The 17,323-nt window shown below is 54.1% G+C and overlaps 1 protein-coding gene across 3 annotated transcripts in view; it reads left to right on the top strand.

Moving 5' to 3' along the window:
* The first annotated feature begins 168 nt into the window (after positions 1–168).
* MEGF8 (multiple EGF like domains 8) overlaps positions 169–17,323 on the top strand; it is a 42,525-nt gene continuing 25,370 nt past the window's right edge. For 2 of the 3 annotated variants that reach the window (XM_072775943.1, XM_072775937.1), the window contains exons 1-12: positions 170–1,100; positions 8,079–8,242; positions 8,528–8,734; positions 9,531–9,711; positions 9,793–9,881; positions 10,652–11,067; positions 11,500–11,645; positions 11,783–11,905; positions 14,539–14,693; positions 14,978–15,097; positions 15,462–15,606; positions 15,689–15,852. In XM_072775943.1, the coding sequence (XP_072632044.1) occupies positions 914–1,100; positions 8,079–8,242; positions 8,528–8,734; positions 9,531–9,711; positions 9,793–9,881; positions 10,652–11,067; positions 11,500–11,645; positions 11,783–11,905; positions 14,539–14,693; positions 14,978–15,097; positions 15,462–15,606; positions 15,689–15,852 (2,097 nt within the window). In that variant the 5' untranslated portion in view covers positions 170–913. Of the gene's footprint in view, positions 1,101–8,078; positions 8,243–8,527; positions 8,735–9,530; positions 9,712–9,792; positions 9,882–10,651; positions 11,068–11,499; positions 11,646–11,782; positions 11,906–14,538; positions 14,694–14,977; positions 15,098–15,461; positions 15,607–15,688; positions 15,853–17,323 lie in introns of all 3 variants that reach the window. The other variant, XM_072775949.1, reaches the window with a different exon arrangement.

Below are 17,323 nucleotides of genomic sequence, written 5' to 3'. Positions count from 1 at the left end.
TCAACCACCTGTACCCCGAGCCCGGCTTACGACTTTCGCACTGCGCATGTGTACTTCTCTCTTCGCAGACGGAGGCGGTCCCTGCTGCGCACGCGTCTGGGAGCAAATGGGCGGGGAAGCTTCCGGAAGTCTCCTTCTGTGGAGGGGTGGGGTTGGATGCTCCGCAGTCCTCCCAGGGCCGCTCTGACCTGCGGCTCTGCAGCTTCTCGCCTCCTCTCCATCTTTCCTCCCACAGCGGCCGCTCGGCCCCCGCCCCCTCGTCCTCCCAGCGGGTCTTCCCAGGCCGCTCTGGCCCGAGCGTCCCCTCGTCTCTCTGATCTGGCCCATCCGGCTCCGGAGGGAGGCGCGGGTGGGTGAGCAAGCGAGTGCGTCTATGGGGTCCAGGCCCGAGCCCCTGCAGACGGGCTCCGCCCCCGGCACCCGCTCGCGCCCCGCCCCCGGCTGGAGGGGTCTCTCTCGGACCTTCCAGGCCTGGCCCGGCACGACCCGCACCCTCTGTGGAGGCCCCCGCCGGGCTGTAGAGCCCTTCGCCCCCTGGGGACCCACCCGTATATAAGGTCCGTTTCCGCCTGCAGCGGCCCGAGTCCGTAACTGCTGGACACCGTTTATGGGGTCAGCTAGCCTATGGGGGCCCGTAACTATGAGGGACTCCCACGGTCCCTAGGGGTCGGCCCCGTCCATAACGACCCCATCTACAGGTCCCTGCATGGGTCTATAGGGCCTACTCCTCGACTTCCCGAGCCCTTCTGCTGCGGCGGTCCCCGTCGCGGGGTCTGCAGTTCCTCGACCTCCCGGGTCTACAAGGCCATGTCCCGTCTATAGAGGTCACATTTGCGGGGCCTCACGCCGCGTGGAGGTTCCTCTCCCGGTCTTTCAGGCCTGTCCCGTCTGTAAGGGTCTGCGGGAGGCGGCGATGGCCCTGGGCTCGGCTCTGGCCGTGGCGCTGGCTCTGCCGTTGGCCCTGCTGGGGCCGCTGTTCCCTGGGGCCCGGGCAGGGGACTGCAAGGGGCAGCGGCAAGTGCTGCGGGAGGCTCCAGGCTTCGTGACGGATGGTGCGGGCAACTACAGCGTCAATGGCAATTGCGAGTGGCTCATCGAGGGTGAGTGGGGCCGCGTGGGTCACACACCCACCCATTCGCTAATTCATTCATTTGTGCACTCATTAATCCCACTCACCGCATTCCCACACCCGCTTCTGGTCTAGGCCCTTTGCTCTGAAAAGCAGCCAACCTGGGCCCTGCCCTGGGAAGGCCTTGAAGACTGGTGGGGGAGTTGCACCCAGACCCAGATGGACAGTTACAAGCCAAGAGCATCAATGAGAGATATTCTGAATAACTGTTACCAGCTCAGGCTCTGAGCCCAGCCACCTGCTTCAAATTTGGGTTCCACTTCTCACTAGCTTTGTGAATTTGGGCAGGCACTTCCCCTCCTCCCAAGTGGGGTTCACGCTAGTACTGCCCACATAGGGTTGTTGGAATTAAATGAGAACACTATTGAACAGGCCTGGCACATAGTAAGTACACAATAAATGGTATTAGAATTATACTGTCGTTATTTATTTATTTACTTATTTTTAAAGATTTTATTTATGAGAGACACAGAGAGAGGCAGAGACATAGGCAGAGGGAGAAGCAGGTTCCTCACAGCCTGATGCGGGACTCAGTTCCTGGACCCCAGGATCACACTCTGAGCTGAAGGCAGTTGCTCAACCGCCGAGCCACCCAGGTGTCCCTATACTGTTGTTATTTTTAAAGTACTTTGATAAAGACATTGTTTTTTTTTTTTTTTTTTCAGTCATTCATGTGCCAGACATGTTTGCCACTGGGACATAACAGAGACCAGGACAACCCTAGCAATCTGTGATGATTTGGGGCTTAGAATCCAGTGGGAAAGACAAACACATGAATAGACAATGACAATCCAGAGGGGTTGGGACTGTGATGGAAGAACCACAGGAGCCTGTGGGAGCCCAGAGGTAATGCCTGGCCTGGAGGCTGGGAGAAGAGAGAGGGCTTCTTGGGGGAAGAGGTGTCTGAGCTGAGATCTAAAGGACCAATAGTAATCAGCCAAGAGGAAGAGCATTCCAGAGGGAACAGCCTGTGCAAAGGCCCCAACCCTATCCTTATGGGTTCCTAGTCCAGTATGGGGAGCAAACCCACCCCCAGGGAGTGAGAAGCTTGGAAGACCTCTGACTTAGCCTGGCTTGTAGCTAAGATCAGAGGCTTGTGTAGGAGGGAATAGGAGGGAACAGAAGGGCACCCCAGGCCAGGAGAATAGCCCATGCAAAGGCCTGGAAGCAGGAGGGATGATGCTTTGGAGAAACTAGAAATCCAGTGTGCTAGGACACAGAATACAAGACAGTGAGCCAGAGGGTGGAGGACCTTGTGATTTTGAGCTATATACCCTGAGGGCAGTAGGGTGGTGGTAGTGGAGTGCAAAGGCAGGGGATGGAGAAGTCCAGGAAGGCTTCTGGGCAGTGGATATAGGAGCTAGTGTCCAAGGAGAAATAAGAGTCCTCCAGAAGAAGTTCTGGGCAAAGGCCAGAGGTGTGATGGTGCAGATCATGCATAGCCTCCCTTTACAGGCTGCAGACCTTGGTCTTTATCCAGGGAGTTGTGGGAGGGTTTTGAACAGGGAAGGACGTGATCTGATTTATGCTTTAGGTCTCTGTGGCTGTTGCGTGGGGTATGGATGAAGCATGTTTCTTGGGGACCAGTGTGTCTGTCCCCAGCTTGGGAGCCATCCCTGTCTGGGGGTGTGGGTGAGCATACAATGGGAAGTGTATGTATGTGTTTGATGGACACATCATTCTCTGGCCTTATAGAGCCCCAGCCTGGTTGGGGATGGTAAGGCTGGACGCAGACACTCATCCCACAGTATGTCCAGGGCTGAGACAGAAGGAGGTAGGGGGGTTGGGTAGATGGGCTTAGGGGGTTGAGAGTATTCTCCTGGGGCGGGTCACAGAGGAGGAGCCTCTGAAGTAGAGTTCTGAAGCATTCATAGGAGTTTATTGTATGAAAAAAAGGAACAGCTTCTGTGAAGACAAAAGAGAGGCAGGTGTGTCTCTGGAGCCATGTCTGGGTTTTCCTGGTCTGATTGGACTGTTGGCTGAGAGGTGGGGAGGGTGCCACAAGCAGGGGAAGAAAGTCATGCTGAGCAGCTTGGCGTTTTCTCTTGCGATAGGTGGGGACCCACAGAAGAATTTTGAGCCATCAGCCCGGTAGGGGGTGAACTGGAGAGTTGGTGTGCAGGTCTCGCAGGAGAGGATGGGTGTTGAACTGGGCAGAAATGGAGGAGGTGGAGAGAGCGCTGAGAGATGCTGGGGAAATTTCACCAGTGAGACTTGGGGACCAGCTGCCTGGACATTGGGGTAGGAGGGAGTCCAGGCGGCTTCCAGATCCTCTTGATCTCCCGTGCTTCCCCACTGCCTATCACCTTTGAGAACCAACATGTTCCCCCATCTTTTAAAAATAAGCAGCTGACCCACTTCCTTTTGTACCACATTCATGCTTTATTGTAGCTAGTCCTCAGAACATCCTCATGAATAAGAGGCGTTCTGCTTTTGAAAAGCAGGGAGTTGGGGCACCTGGGTCGCTCAGTGGTTGAGCGTCTGCCTTCAGCTCAGGTCACGGTCCTGGGGTCCTGGGATCAAGTCCCACATTGGGCTCCCTGCAGGGAGCCTGCTTCTCCCTCTGTCTGTATCTCTGCCTCTTTCTCTTATCTCTCATGAATAAGCAAGCTCAGGTCGTGATCCTGGTGTCCTAGGATCGAGTTCAGCATTGAGCTCCCTGTAGGGAGCCTGCTTCTCCCTCTGCCTATGTCTCTGCGTCTCCCTCTGTGTCTCTCATGAATAAATAAAGTCTTAAAAAAAAAAGAAAAGCAAGAGGTTGGGGTGCCTGGGTGGCATAGTCAGTTAAGTGTTTTTTTTTTTTAGAGATTTTATTTGACAGAAAGAGACAGAGAGAGAGAGAGAGAGCACAAGCAGGGGGAGAGGGACAGGGTGAAGCAGGTTCCCCACTGAGTGAGGAGCCCGATGTCAGTCTTGATCTCAGGACCCTGGCATCATGACCTGAGCTGAAGGCAGATGCTTAAATGAGCTACCCAGGTGCTCTTAAGTGTCCAACTCTTGGTTTTGGCTCAGGTCCTGATCTCAGGGTCATGAGATTGAGCCCTGTGTCAGGCATTGAGCTCCATGCTCAGCATGGAGTCTACTTGGGTTTCTCTCTCCTCCCTCTGCCCCTCCACCTCCCATCCCTGTGGGCGCTCTCTCTCTCTCTCTCTCTCTCAAATAAATACTTATCCAAAAATAAAATAGGGGCACCTGGGTGGCTCAGTGGTTGAGCATCTGCCTTAGGCTCAGGTTGCGATCCCGGTGTCCTGGGATTGAGTCCCACATTGGGCTCCCCATGGGGAGCCTGCTTCTCCCTCTGCCTATATCTCTGCCTCTTTCTCTGTGTCCCTCGTGAATAGATAAAATCTTCAAAAAAAAAAAAAAAAGAAAAAGAAAAAGAAAAAAAAAAAGAAAAGAAAAAAGAAAACCAGGGCGTTTTGGGGTTGGAGCTCTGTCCAGGAAGACATGAGGGTTGGGGCCATGTTAGGTGGAAATAGGAGATTTTGAACTTAGGAACTTGGGGAAAGCAGATGGAGAGCTGGCCTCTGGCATGTCCTTGACAAAGATGTACTTGTTGTGATCCTGGGAACTGAGCTTGTTGTGATTTTAGTTGAGGTTGGCAAGATTCTGGGAGGTCTGGTTGCCTGGTCTGGCTAAATGGTTCTTCTTCATTCTCCAGACCATGGTTTGGGGTCTATGTGATGTTCTCAGTGGGGGGGGGGGGGGGGGGGGCTCTGATCAGAACCTGAGGGAGAGCTGCCAACTTCAGTATTCTTTCTTTTGTGCATTTCTTCATTCCTTCATCCAGCATTTCCTGAGCCCTTGCTCAGTGCTGGGCCCTGTGTTGGTTAATGTCAGGGAGGGACCCTAAGATGAGTTAGGCTTTGGCCTGGCCCTCTGGGCCTCCTTGGATGTAGAGGAGACAGACCCAGACATAGACGGTTCTGGCTCAGAGGAATGAAGGTTACAATGGAAAGTGAGAACCCCCAAGATAGGCACCTAACATAGCCAGGTGGCATCAGGGAAGACTTCCTGGAGGAGGTGGGGAAGTTTGCTGGTGTGAAGGGAATATGTGCTCCAGACAGAGGGAGAGGCTTAGTGCAAACGCCCAGCTCCTGATGGAGTTGCAAGCAGTGGGGAGACGTGAGAGAAGATGAGACTTTTTTTTTTTTTTAAGATTTTACTTATTTATTCATGAGAAACACACACACACACAGAGGCAGAGACATAGGCAGAGGGAGAAGCAGGCTTCATGCAAGGAGCCCGATGTGGGACATGATCCTGGGACTCCAGCATCACGTCCTGGGTTGAAGGCTGGCGCTAAACCACTGAGCCACCCAGGGATCCCCAAGATGAGACTTTATTTTATTTTAAAGGTTTTATTTATTTATTTATGAGACACACACACACACACACACACACACACAGAGGCAGAGACACAGGCAGAGGGAGAAGCAGGCTCCATGCAGGGAGCCTGATGTGGGACTCGATCCCAGGTCTCCAGGACCACACCCCAGGCTGAAGGCGGCACTAAACCGCTGAGCCACGGGGCTGCCCAAGATGAGACTTTAAACACGGGGTTAGGGAGCTGGACTTTCCCCTCGGGATGGCGGGGAACCATGGAGGGCTTCTTTTTTTTTTTTTTTTTTCTTAAGAGAGAGAATGCTAGCAAGCATAGGGGGAAGGGGCAGAGGGAGAGCTTTATTTATTTTTTTGGTGCTGAAAGTAGGAATGAACCAGGGATAGAGGGAATCTTTAAGCAGGTTCCACACTCAACTGAGATCATGACCTGAGCCGAAATCAAGAGTCAGACACTTGGGGCACCTGGGTGGCTCAGCTGTTTGAGCATCTGCTTTCAGCTCAGGTCATGATCTTGGGGTCCTGGGATCCAGCCCCACTTCAGGCTTCCTACTCTACGGGGGGCCTGTTTCTCCCTCTGCCTGCTGCTCCCCCTACTTGTGCGTGCCCCCTCTCTCTGTCAAATAAATAAATAAAATCTTAAAAAAAAAAAGAGAAACTGAACCAACTGAGCCACCCAGGTGCCCCAACCATGGAGGGCTTTTGAACAGGGTGGGGCCATGGCCAAATGCCAAGTTGGAACAATCTCAGGGACCCTGGTCAGGGCAAGACAGGAGGCCAGGGAGAGGCTGAATCAATGGTCCTGGTAGGAGAGGACGAGGCCTGGGCAGGCATGTTAGAGTCACCATCTTTTTTTTTTTTTTAAAGATTTTATTTATTTATTCATGAGAGACACACACAGAGAGAGGCAGAGATACAGGCAGAGGAAGAAGCAGGCTCCATGCAGGGAGCCCGATGTAGGACTCGATACTGGGACTCCAGGACCACACCCTGGGCCGAAGGCAGGTGCCAAACCGCTGAGCCACCCAGGGATCCCCTAGAGTCACCATCTTGAATCTTCCCACCAGCCTTGGTGGGTGGGGAGAATATCTTCATTTTACATCAAGGAAACTGAGGCTCAGAGAGCCTGTGGAACCAGCCCAAGATCACACAGCTAGTGAGTAGTGCATGAGCATCTCTGTTATACAGATGGGTGTGCTGGAGGCATGGGGGACGGGGCTGGCCCAGGGTCCCCCAGCAGGTCAGGAGCAGAGCTGAAACCCAGGTCTAGTCTTCTGAGCCCCTAGTGTGGGATGTGGAATGAGAGTTAGGAAGGGCCAGGGGATCCCTGGGTGGTGCAGCGGTTTAGCGCCTGCCTTTGGCTCAGGGTGCAATCCTGGAGACCCGGGATCGAGTCCCACGTCGGGCTCCCAGTGCATGGAACCTGCTTCTCCCTCTGCCTGTGTCTCTGCCTCTCTCTCTCTCTCTGTGTCTCTGTGACTATCGTACATAAATTTTAAAAAAATAAAAAAAAAAATAAAAAAAAGGAAGGGCCAGGCCTTTTCGGTGGTCCTAGCTCCATGTCAGCTGGGACTTAAGTTGTTGGAACACTCACCTGGGTCACATGCCCAAGAAAGCTCCCTCACAGGGCTGGCAGTTGCAGCTGGTGGCCGCTCAGCAGGGACTGTCAGCTGGGGCGCTTACACATGGCCCCTCCATGTGGCTTTGGCTTTTCATAGCTTGACAGCTGTGCTCTGAGAAGGAGCATTCTGTGATGTTCAGGTAGAAGGCGCAAGGCTTCTCTGATGTAGCTGTGCGAGTGCCAGAGTGTCCATCCTGCTCTTTTGTCTTGCTAAGCTCGTCTTTCTGAGGGTCTTCTGGGATACAAATGGCAAAGAATCAGCCCTCCCCTCTCGATGGGAGGAGCGGCCAAGAAGTTTGAATCAACCTCGTTATAACCCTACTTTACAGATGAACAGACCGATCCAGAGAGGTTAGGTGACTTGCCCAAGCCCACAGCTAGTAGCTGGTAAGTGGCAGAGCCAAGATGTGAGCGCAGGCGGTTTGACTCAAGCCGGTGCCTTTAGCTACTAGGACAAACTGAGATGAGACCTGGATGAGGGCCCAGAGGACCTCTGGCACTCCGAGGTTTGGCCCATCCAGGGGGAAGAAACTGGCCTCTTCCTGTGGAACTCTGATCAGCCTGGAACAGGGGACCCTCCCACCTGGGAGTGTGCTTCTCTGCTCAGGTCTGAACCCTGCCCCCCAGGCATAGTGTCTGAAGCTCAGGGATAAACAAGAAGAGCTCCATGTGACCACTGGAGTGGGATTCTCTCTGGGGCACTTCAGTTTTCCCATCTGAGTGGTGGGAGGTGGGGTGCCTGGTCTCAGGAGTCCTTTCCAGGACTGACACTGGGATTCCTTCTCTGGCTCCTGTCCTTCTTGCTGTCACAGCTCTGATCTCCCGGGGCCATGAGACCAGGAGCCCCTCGAAGGCAGGGCTCAGGTCTGACTCATCTTTGGGCCTCCAACATCACCAGGCAGGGCTTGGTACTTTTGGGTAGGGGCACATGGAGGCACGGGGAGGGGGTGCACATCTGAGCCTGGCCCCTGTGCTCTCACCACCCAGCCCCAAGCCCCCAGCACCGGATCCTGCTGGACTTCCTTTTCCTGGACACGGAATGCACTTACGACTACCTGTTCGTGTACGATGGTGACTCTCCCCGAGGGCCCCTGCTTGCCAGTCTGAGTGGGAGCACTCGGCCTCCACCCATCGAGGCCTCCTCAGGCAAGGTTGGTGGGGCCAGACTGTGGTGGGGATGTGGGGGCGCTGGACTGTGGGGTTCTGGCTGGAGGTCTAGGGGGAGTTTGGAGGAGAGAGGGGGTTTAATACACAGAAGGAAGCAAAAGAGGGGCAAAGAGGCAGCAGGAGAGACTTGACGTCAGACCGAAGGATATAAGGGCAGAGAAGGGTGGAGAGACAAAGGAAGGAGGTGGGGCTTCCCAGGGTGGGGTGGGCACAGGAGCAGCCACCATCCCAGTCCAGGCCCCAGAGCCGAGTCCATCCTGTGCCCGCAGATGCTGCTGCATCTCTTCAGCGATGCCAACTACAACCTGCTGGGCTTCAACGCCTCCTTCCGCTTCACCCTATGCCCCGGGGGCTGCAGCGGCCATGGGCAGTGCCAGGCCCCCGGCGTGTGCACCTGTGAGCCTGGCTGGGGGGGCCCTGACTGCAGCCTGCAGGAGTGCCCAGCCTACTGCGGCAGCCATGGCACCTGTGCCTCGGTGAGCCTGTCCCCAGCTGTGTCTCCCTGGGCCCCTGAGTGGTGGCCGTATCACCCACTCCATCTCCGGCCTCAACCCCTGCCTGAAACTCCCCTGCCACCGTGCCCTTTCCTGTGACAGCCACCCCATCACTTCTTGGGATCCTGCCATCACCCACAGATCCCACCATCACCCACAGATCCCGCCTCCACCTGTCACTCCAGCCATATCCCACCTTCACCTGGAGCCCCTTCTCTGCCTGAGCCCACTTCTGTCCTGCCTGTAACCTACCTCTCACCTGTGAGCACCTGCCTTCCCCTTGTTGGGCCCAATTCCATCCTCCCACCCAGCCACTTTGTCAGCCCTGACGTCTGACCACTGACCTCGGACCTCAGCCGTGCACATCCAGCTTTGGGGCTGTGGCACGTCTTGAGCTGTCCTGCCTTCACTTCCCCATATTGAGGTCTTCCAGCCCAGGCTGACCTTGCCCTCACCACTGTCCTCCTCCAACCTTTCCTGCTGTCTCTCCTTGTTGTCCTCTCCATGGCCTTCTGTCTTTCCCATTCCCTTTTTTTGTGTGTGAGTCTGTCTGCTTTTTTCTACCTTTCTGCCCCCATCTGGTTGTTTCTGTGTCCCTTTCTTCCTCCGTCTGTTGGCCTGTCTCCTTCCTGGCTCTTATTTCATCTCTCCTTTTCCATCCCATCTTTTTCCTTCTCCCTTTCTGTCCCATGTGTCTCACTCTGGCTTTGTCTCTCCTCCCCCTGGCTCTCTCTTTTTCTCTCTCTATCCTTGCCTTTGTGCACCTGTGTCCCTTCAGCCCCTGGGACCATGCCGTTGTGAGCCTGGCTTCCTGGGACGTGCCTGTGACCTGCACCTGTGGGAGAACCAGGGCGCTGGCTGGTGGCACAATGTGAGTGCCGGGGACCCTGCCTTCTCGGCCCGAATCGGGGCGGCTGGTGCCTTCCTGTCCCCGCCGGGGCTGCTGGCCGTGTTTGGAGGTGAGCAGATGGGATGCATGTCTGGGGTCTGGCGGCCTGGCAGCCTGTGGCCAGGGCTTGAGCCTGTCTGCCTCTCCACAGGCCAGGACCTCAACAGCGCCCTGGGGGATCTGGTCCTGTACAACTTCTCTGCCAACACCTGGGAGCGCTGGGACCTGAGTCCTGCCCCGGTATGGATCCCCCTTTGCCTCCCACCCCACCCCCACCCTGCTTGGAGGCGCCTGTGCACTCTGGGAGACCCAGCCGGGGTCCCCTGGAGTGGCCCCTCACCCCATACGCTCCCACCCTTGCAGCTTGATATGGGCCCACCTCCTCCCGAGGCTGCTTTTCTATCTCTTATTTTCTTTTTTGTTCCTGTATCTCCCTTTTTGCATCTTATCCTTCTGTACATCTCCATCTCTTTCTCTTGGTTTTTCTCTCTCCATTTTTGTCTCATGTGTTGATCTTCTGCTCTCTTGTGTCTGTGTCTCCCCTCTGGGCTGTCTGTTTGTCTCTCTACATTTCTCTGCCATCTCTCCTATTCCTGTCCCCCTGCCTCCTCTGCTTCTTTTTTTTTTTTTTTTTTTTTTTAAGATTTTATTTATTTCTTCATGAGAGAGGCAGAGACATAGGCAGAGGGAGAAGCAGGCTCCCTTTGGGGCGCCCAATGCAGGACTTGATCCCAGGACTCTGGAATCATGCCGGGAGCCAAAGGCAGATGCTCAACCACTGAGCCACCCAGGCGACCCCCCACCCCTACTTTTTTTTTTTCAATTTGTTTTTATTCACTCATGTCTGCCTTCCTAAGTCTGTCTTCTTTTCTCTCTTTGTGTATCCTAGGCTATTTTTCTCTATGTCTCTGTCTTTCCCTCCATGTCTCTGTCTCTGCATCTCTCTGCCTGGCTTTCCCTGTCACTCTTCCTTTGTGTCACCATCCTGTCTCCTGGTCTCTTCCCCACAGGCTGCCCGTCACTCCCATGTAGCTGTGGCCTGGGCCGGCTCCCTGGTGCTCATGGGTGGTGAGCTGGCCAATGGTTCCCTCACTAGCGATGTGTGGGCTTTCAGTCCGCTGGACGGGGGCCACTGGGAGCTCCTCGCACCACCTGTCTCGAGTTCCTCGGGCCCGCCAGGCCTAGCAGGTCACGCGGCCGCCCTAGTGGACGACATCTGGCTCTATGTGTCTGGTGGCCGCACCCAGCACGACCTCTTCTCCTCTGGCCTCTTCCGTTTCCGTCTCGACAGCACCAGCGGGGGCTACTGGGAGCAGGTGGTTCCAGCAGGCGGGCGGCCCCCTGCTGCCACCGGCCACTCCATGGTGTTTCATGCCCCCTCTCGCACCTTGCTTGTTCACGGTGGACACCGGCCCTCCACCGCCCGGTGAGTGACCTGCCTGGCAGTGCCAAACCTGGCTCGGGACCCTGGGTCTTCAGTCTTTAGTGATCTTTGCCCACTGATGGACTAGGGCAGTCATCTGGTCCCTCCTTCCTTAGGTCATTCACTTATTCATTCATTTTCTTATTTTCTCCACTGCTCACCAACTCTCTAACCCTCCGTCCACTCTCTTGGCCACTTAACTTCCCATGCACTCCCACCTGTCCATCCACTCAGCTATGCCCTGCTTGGTGGCCAACCCTGGGTACATTATGCACGGAACCCAGTGATGAGCCAGACCTGGGTCTTGCCCACCAGAAGCTTCTTGTTCTGTGGGGACATAAACCCCATCATGCCAGTCTCCCCCTGCTCTTGAGAGCCCAGAGGAGGGAGAGGAGCCCTTCCTGCCCTGAGCCCCTCCTCTGTCCCTCCCAATAGGTTCTCTGTGCGGGTGAACTCCACCGAGCTCTTCCATGTGGATCGGCGCGTGTGGACCACCCTGAAGGGCAGGGATGGGCTTCAGGGCCCACGGGAGAGAGCCTTCCACACAGCCAGTGTCCTGGGGAACTACATGGTGGTCTATGGTGAGGAGGCTCCCTGGTCCCACCTGCCTGCCTACCTGCCAGCCAGGGCCCCAAGCCCACACCGAGCTGGGGCTCCCTGCATGGGTGTCCCCACTGCCACCAGGCTTGCCAGCTGTGCCCCTTTCGTCCTTTCCCAGGAGGCAACGTGCACACCCATTACCAGGAGGAAAAGTGCTATGAGGACGGCCTCTTCTTCTACCACCTTGGCTGCCATCAGTGGGTATCAGGTGCCGAGCTCGCACCCCCAGGAACCCCAGAGGGTGAGTGGCCTGTCTGTTTTCCTGAGGGGTCCTGAGATTCTGAGAGTCACACATCACCTGACAGAGAATCTGGGCTTTGGGCAGGAGCCACCTGGGTCCTTGTAGGGTGAGCCAGGTGTCCCGTTGGAGGAGGCCTCCAGAGGCAAGCCTTGGGAGGAGGCAGGGCAGGGGCACTGTTGCCATGGAGACGGGAGGAGTTAGAGCCATCTAGGCTCTAGTCCAGATTTTGCCAGTTTCCAGCTGCCCAGGGAACCGTCTCCATGTAGCCTTTTCAAAGTCCTATGATGGGCAAGTGGCAGAACCAGGATGGCTGGCCCTGAGCAACCGTCTACACAAAAATATCGTTTCGTCTCTTTGTGCCTCAGTCTCCCCGTCTGTAAAGTGGGGATGACAGTAACACACCACTGGGCTGTCACAAGAGGTGCGAAGAATGAAGACCGCCTAGCAAAGGGCTCAGTATGTTGACTTTCTGAAACTGTCAGGATCCTGACCCAGGGCCTGAGGGCTTGCCTGGAAGGGGGTGTGGAGAAACCCTTCAGACTCACTCAATCAGACTGCTTGGAGAATCAGAAGGAAGCCATGGGCCCTCTCCTCAGAAAGGCACCTATACACACAAACTGGGCATATCATTTCATGGGGCTGTGGACTTCCAAGAGGCCCATCTCTTCTCCCCATGGCACTTAACAGAAGAGCGAGGAAGAGAAAACAAGCATGAGGAAGGGACATTGACATTTAAGGGGTAGGCTGGCCAAAGGGTTCCCCATGGAAGCCTATTTGACCGTCAGGAATAAAGCCTTGGCCTGGCCTTCGAGGCCTATAATCCAGGGCCCTTCTGCTTGTCCTATTTTTTTTATTTTATTTTATATATATATATATATTTCTTTTTTTTTTTACGATAGTCACACACAGAGAGAGAGAGAGGCAGAGACACAGGCAGAGGAGAAGCAGGCTCCATGCACCGGGAGCCTGATGTGGGACTCGATCCCGGGTCTCCAGGATCGCGCCCTGGGCCAAAGGCAGGCGCTAAACCCCTGAGCCACCCAGGGATCCCATCTGCTTGTCCTTTAAAGATTTTATTTATTTATTCATGAGAGACACAAAGAGAGAGGCAGAGACATAGGCAGAGGGAGAAGCAGGTTCCCTGCGGGGAGCCCGATGCAGGACTCGATCCCAGAACCCCGGGATCACGCCTTGAGCCAAAGGCAGATGCCCAACCACTGAGCCACCCAGGTGCTCCCCGGGTTCTCCTTTAGGCCAGAGTGTGAGGTTTCTGGAGGCCTTTTCCTCCATGGTTTGTGAGTCCCCAGGCTAAGTCCCATGTGCTTGCAGAGCATACGAATCGGTAAGTGGGTGAGGGATCACCAGTCACTGATCACTTACCCATCAGTCAGAACTCTTGGTTCTGAGTAACAGAATCCAACCCAGCCAGCTTGAGCAGAACCAAGTTCTCAGCTCAGTTGAGTGACAGCTGGCTTCAGGCTGGCCTGGGTCTGAGTGCTCACCTGATAGCATCAGCTAATTCTCTTTAAAGTGGGTGAGGGATTTTCCAGAGTAAAATCAGAGGCTATCACCAGGAGGGAGGCTGGTGCCAGACAGACAAAACCACGTGAGAGTCAGGGCAGCCTGCCTCATGGTTCCCTGAGGGCAGGAAGATGGTCCTGTTTGTTGAGGAGGAAACCAAGATTCAGAGAAACTGAGTCCCTTGCCCAAGGCCACACAGCTAGTCAGACCCATGATTTGAACCCAAGGAAGTATGGATGCCTGGGTGGCTCAGTGGTTGAGCGTCTGCCTTTGGCTCAGGTTGTGATCCCAGGGTCCTGGGATCAAGTCCTGCATTAGGCTCCTCACAGGGAGCCTGCTTCTCCCTTTGCCTGTGTCTCTGCCTCTCTGTGTGTCTGTGTCTCTGTGTGTCTCTCATGAATAAATAAATAAAATCTTTAAAAAAATCTTTTTTAAACGACTTTATTTATTTATGGGAGACACAGAGAGAGGCAGAAAGAGACACAGGCAGAGGGAGAAGTAGACTCCACTCAGGGAGCCTGACGTGGGACTCGATCCTGGTCTCTAGGATCAGGTCCTGGGCTGAAGGCAGCGCTAAACCGCTGAGCCATCCGGGCTGCCCAGAAAATTTTTTTTTAAATTTTATTTATTTGTTCATGAGAGACATAGAGAGAGAGGCAAAGACATAGGCAGAGGGAGGAGCGGGCTCCATGCAGGGAGCCCAATGCGGGACTCGATCCTGGGTCTCCAGGATCACAGCCTGGGCCAAAGACGCTCAACCGCTGAGCCATCCAGGTGTCCCAGAAAAAAATTTTTTAATTAAAAAAGTGAAATAAATAAAATGAATCCAAGTAAGTGGTAGACCGGGGAATTGAAGCCAAGTTTTTCTGACCCCAAAGATCATGCTCTGTCCTAAAGGTGGTTTGGGCTGTGGCTGTGGGAACTCTGGCAGGGCCAGGGCCAGGCGAGCTAGGATGGTTTCCTTGGACACATTGAGGTAAAGCAGGAGGTGAGAGGCTGGGCTGAGGCATAGGAGAGTCCGTAGTCCTCCAGGCAAGGGAGCCGAAAGTGTTGGAGGGGAGATTGGTTGGAATCTCATGTCCTTGGTTGGGGGGGGTTCTGTATTCTCCTAGGCCGAGCAGCACCTCCCAGTGGTCGATACTCACATGTGGCAGCTGTGCTAGGTGGCAGCGTCCTGCTGGTGGCCGGGGGGTACAGTGGCCGGCCCCGTGGGGACTTGATGGCCTACAAGGTGCCTCCCTTTGTGTTCCAGGCGCCTGCCCCGGACGTGAGCACAGGGGTGATAGGGAGAGGGTGGCTGGGGAGGAGATAGCATGGTCCCCAGGGAGGAGGGAGAAAGGTGGGGTGGGTCCCAAGTCCCTAGGAGAGGAAGGTTGGTTCCCAGGCCCAAGCCGGGGGAGGAGTGGAGGTCCCTGGGGCTGAGGGCAGAGTGTATAGAGTGGGGTCCAAGGTGCCGAGCAGGTGAGGTTCCTGGGGTAATCAGAGTGCAGGGGCATGAGGGAACAGGCTCCAGGTCTGAGGAGACCCCTCTTCCCCCCCATCTCTCTGCAGTACCACTTAGACTACTGCTCCATGTACACGGACCACAGTGTCTGCTCCCGAGATCCCGAATGCAGTTGGTGTCAGGGAGCCTGCCAAGCTGCACCACCTCCTGGGACTCCCTCTGGGGAGGTGAGTGACTGTCACAGTGCTCAGTCTCCTAGCATAGAGACCCGATGACCCTCAGTGTCTCCCTCTGTCGAAACCTAGTAGAGGAGGACTTTCTTCCACTTGGGAGATTTGGTGTCACACCTAAGATTGGCATTCCTGACTGCTGTCCCCTGAGCCTCTGACCCATCCTGATCCTTTTGAACTTACGACCCTGTCCCCTGAACCCCTAGCTCCTGCCCTCTTGATCTTCCTCATTCTAACTGGCTTTCAATTCCCTTCTGCAATTTCCTGATGCTTTCTACCCCAAGACTCCTGAATCTACAGTACTTCTCGGGTCCCATACTACCCTGTGGACAGTAACCCCTGTCCCCTCCCCTCCCCGCAGTGTCCAGCTGCCAGCTGCCTGGGCCTGGGCCGCCTTCTGGGTGACTGCCAGGCCTGCCTGGCCTTCAGCAGCCCCACAGCTCCTCCCCGGGGGCCTGGGGCCCTGGGCTGGTGTGTGCATAATGAGAGCTGCCTCCCTCGGCCTGGTGAGTGTGCAGGGGCAGTGTGGGAGGGGGCGGTGCAGCACCCCATACTGACCTCCATTCCCCCACCCTCCTATCCTCACAGAGCAGGCCCGCTGCCGAGGGGAGCAGATCTCAGGCACTGTGGGCTGGTGGGGGCCTGCCCCCGTATTCGTCACATCCCTGGAGGCTTGTGTCACCCAGAGCTTCCTGCCTGGCCTGCACCTGCTCACGTTCCAGCAGCCGCCCAATGCCTCGCAGCCTGACAAGGTTGGGGGCCAGGGGGTGGGGCCCGGTGTGGAGTGTTGAAGGGTCTGGTCCTAGAGTTTTCATTTTTCAAATGGATCTGTACCAACTCTTATGTTTGCCCAATAAGTCTTTACTTTCAAGGGTCTAATTTTTTTTTTTAAGATTTTATTTATTTATTTATTTATTTATTTATTTATTTATTTATTTATTTATGAGCGACACACAGAGAGAGGCAGAGAGATAAACAGAGGGAGACGCAGGCTCCTTGCAGGGAGTCTGATGCAGGACTCAGTCCCTGGACCAGGATCACACCCTGAGCTGAAGGCAGACGCTCAACCGCTGAGCCACCCAGGCGTCCCAAGGGTCTGATTTTTTGCACTGACCTCAAAAGATTTTTTAAAATTGTGCTGAAACACATATTACATAAAATTTACCATTAGTGATACTAAGTGCATTCGTGATGTTGCACCACTGTCACCCCCTAGTTCCAGAACATTTTTGTTACCCCACAAAGAAAAGTCCAGATCTATTAAGTAATCCCTCTCCATTACCCCACCCCTGCCCCAGCCCCTGGCAACCACTAACTAACTGTTTAGTGGTTAGTGGTTGGCAATCCACTAACTCTGGATTTGCCAACTCTGGATATGTCATATAAATGGAATCATGTATGTTGTCTTTGGCACATGGCTTCTTTCACTTAGAGTAATGTTTTCAAGGTCTAGCCACATTGTAGCTTGCCTTAGAACTTCATTCCTTTTTATGGCTGAGTAATATTCTCTTGTATGGCCGTTCCAAATCCATTCATCAGCTGGTGAACATTCAGGGTATCCAGTGCTGCTATGAATGTTCATGTGTAAGCCACTGTATTTTCTTTCTTTCTTTCTTTCTTTCTTTCTTTCTTTCTTTCTTTCTTTCTTTCTTTCTTTCTTTCTTTCTAATACGTTTTTTCTTTTTAACAATACTTTCCTTTTTTTTTTAATTGAGAGAGACGTACAATATTACGTTTCAAGCGTAGAAGGTGATTTGAAATTTGTATATATTGCAACAAACACCTATTTTTTTGGGGGGGGTTACATATCTAGGAGCAGAATTGTTAGGTCATGTGGTGATTCAATATTTAGCTTATTGAGGAATCACCAAACTTTTCCATAGTGGCTTCTTGTTAAATTTTTTTTTTTTTTTTTTTTTAAGAGAGAACGGGAGAGGTGGAGAGGGAGAGAGAGAATATTAAGCAGACTCCATGGTCAGCGTGGAGTCCCACATGGGGCTCAATCTTAGACCCTGAGATAATGACCTGAGCTGACCTGCTTAACTGACTGAGCCACCCAGGTGCCCCTCCTTATTGATTTTTAAAAGAGGTAATATAGTTGTATGGTTCAAAAGCTATAATGTAAAAAGTTGTGGAGTGAAAAATCTCTCCCATCTATTCCACTCCCTACCTTCAGTGTGGGAAGCTGTCCCCAGCATCTCCTCAACTCAACCCACCCTGACT

Source organism: Canis lupus, chromosome 1 (assembly GCF_048164855.1).
Source record: "Canis lupus baileyi chromosome 1, mCanLup2.hap1, whole genome shotgun sequence".
Lineage (NCBI taxonomy): Eukaryota > Metazoa > Chordata > Mammalia > Carnivora > Canidae > Canis > Canis lupus.
Note: the sequence above shows the minus strand (reverse complement) of the source record. Positions and strands in the feature narration are given on the sequence as shown.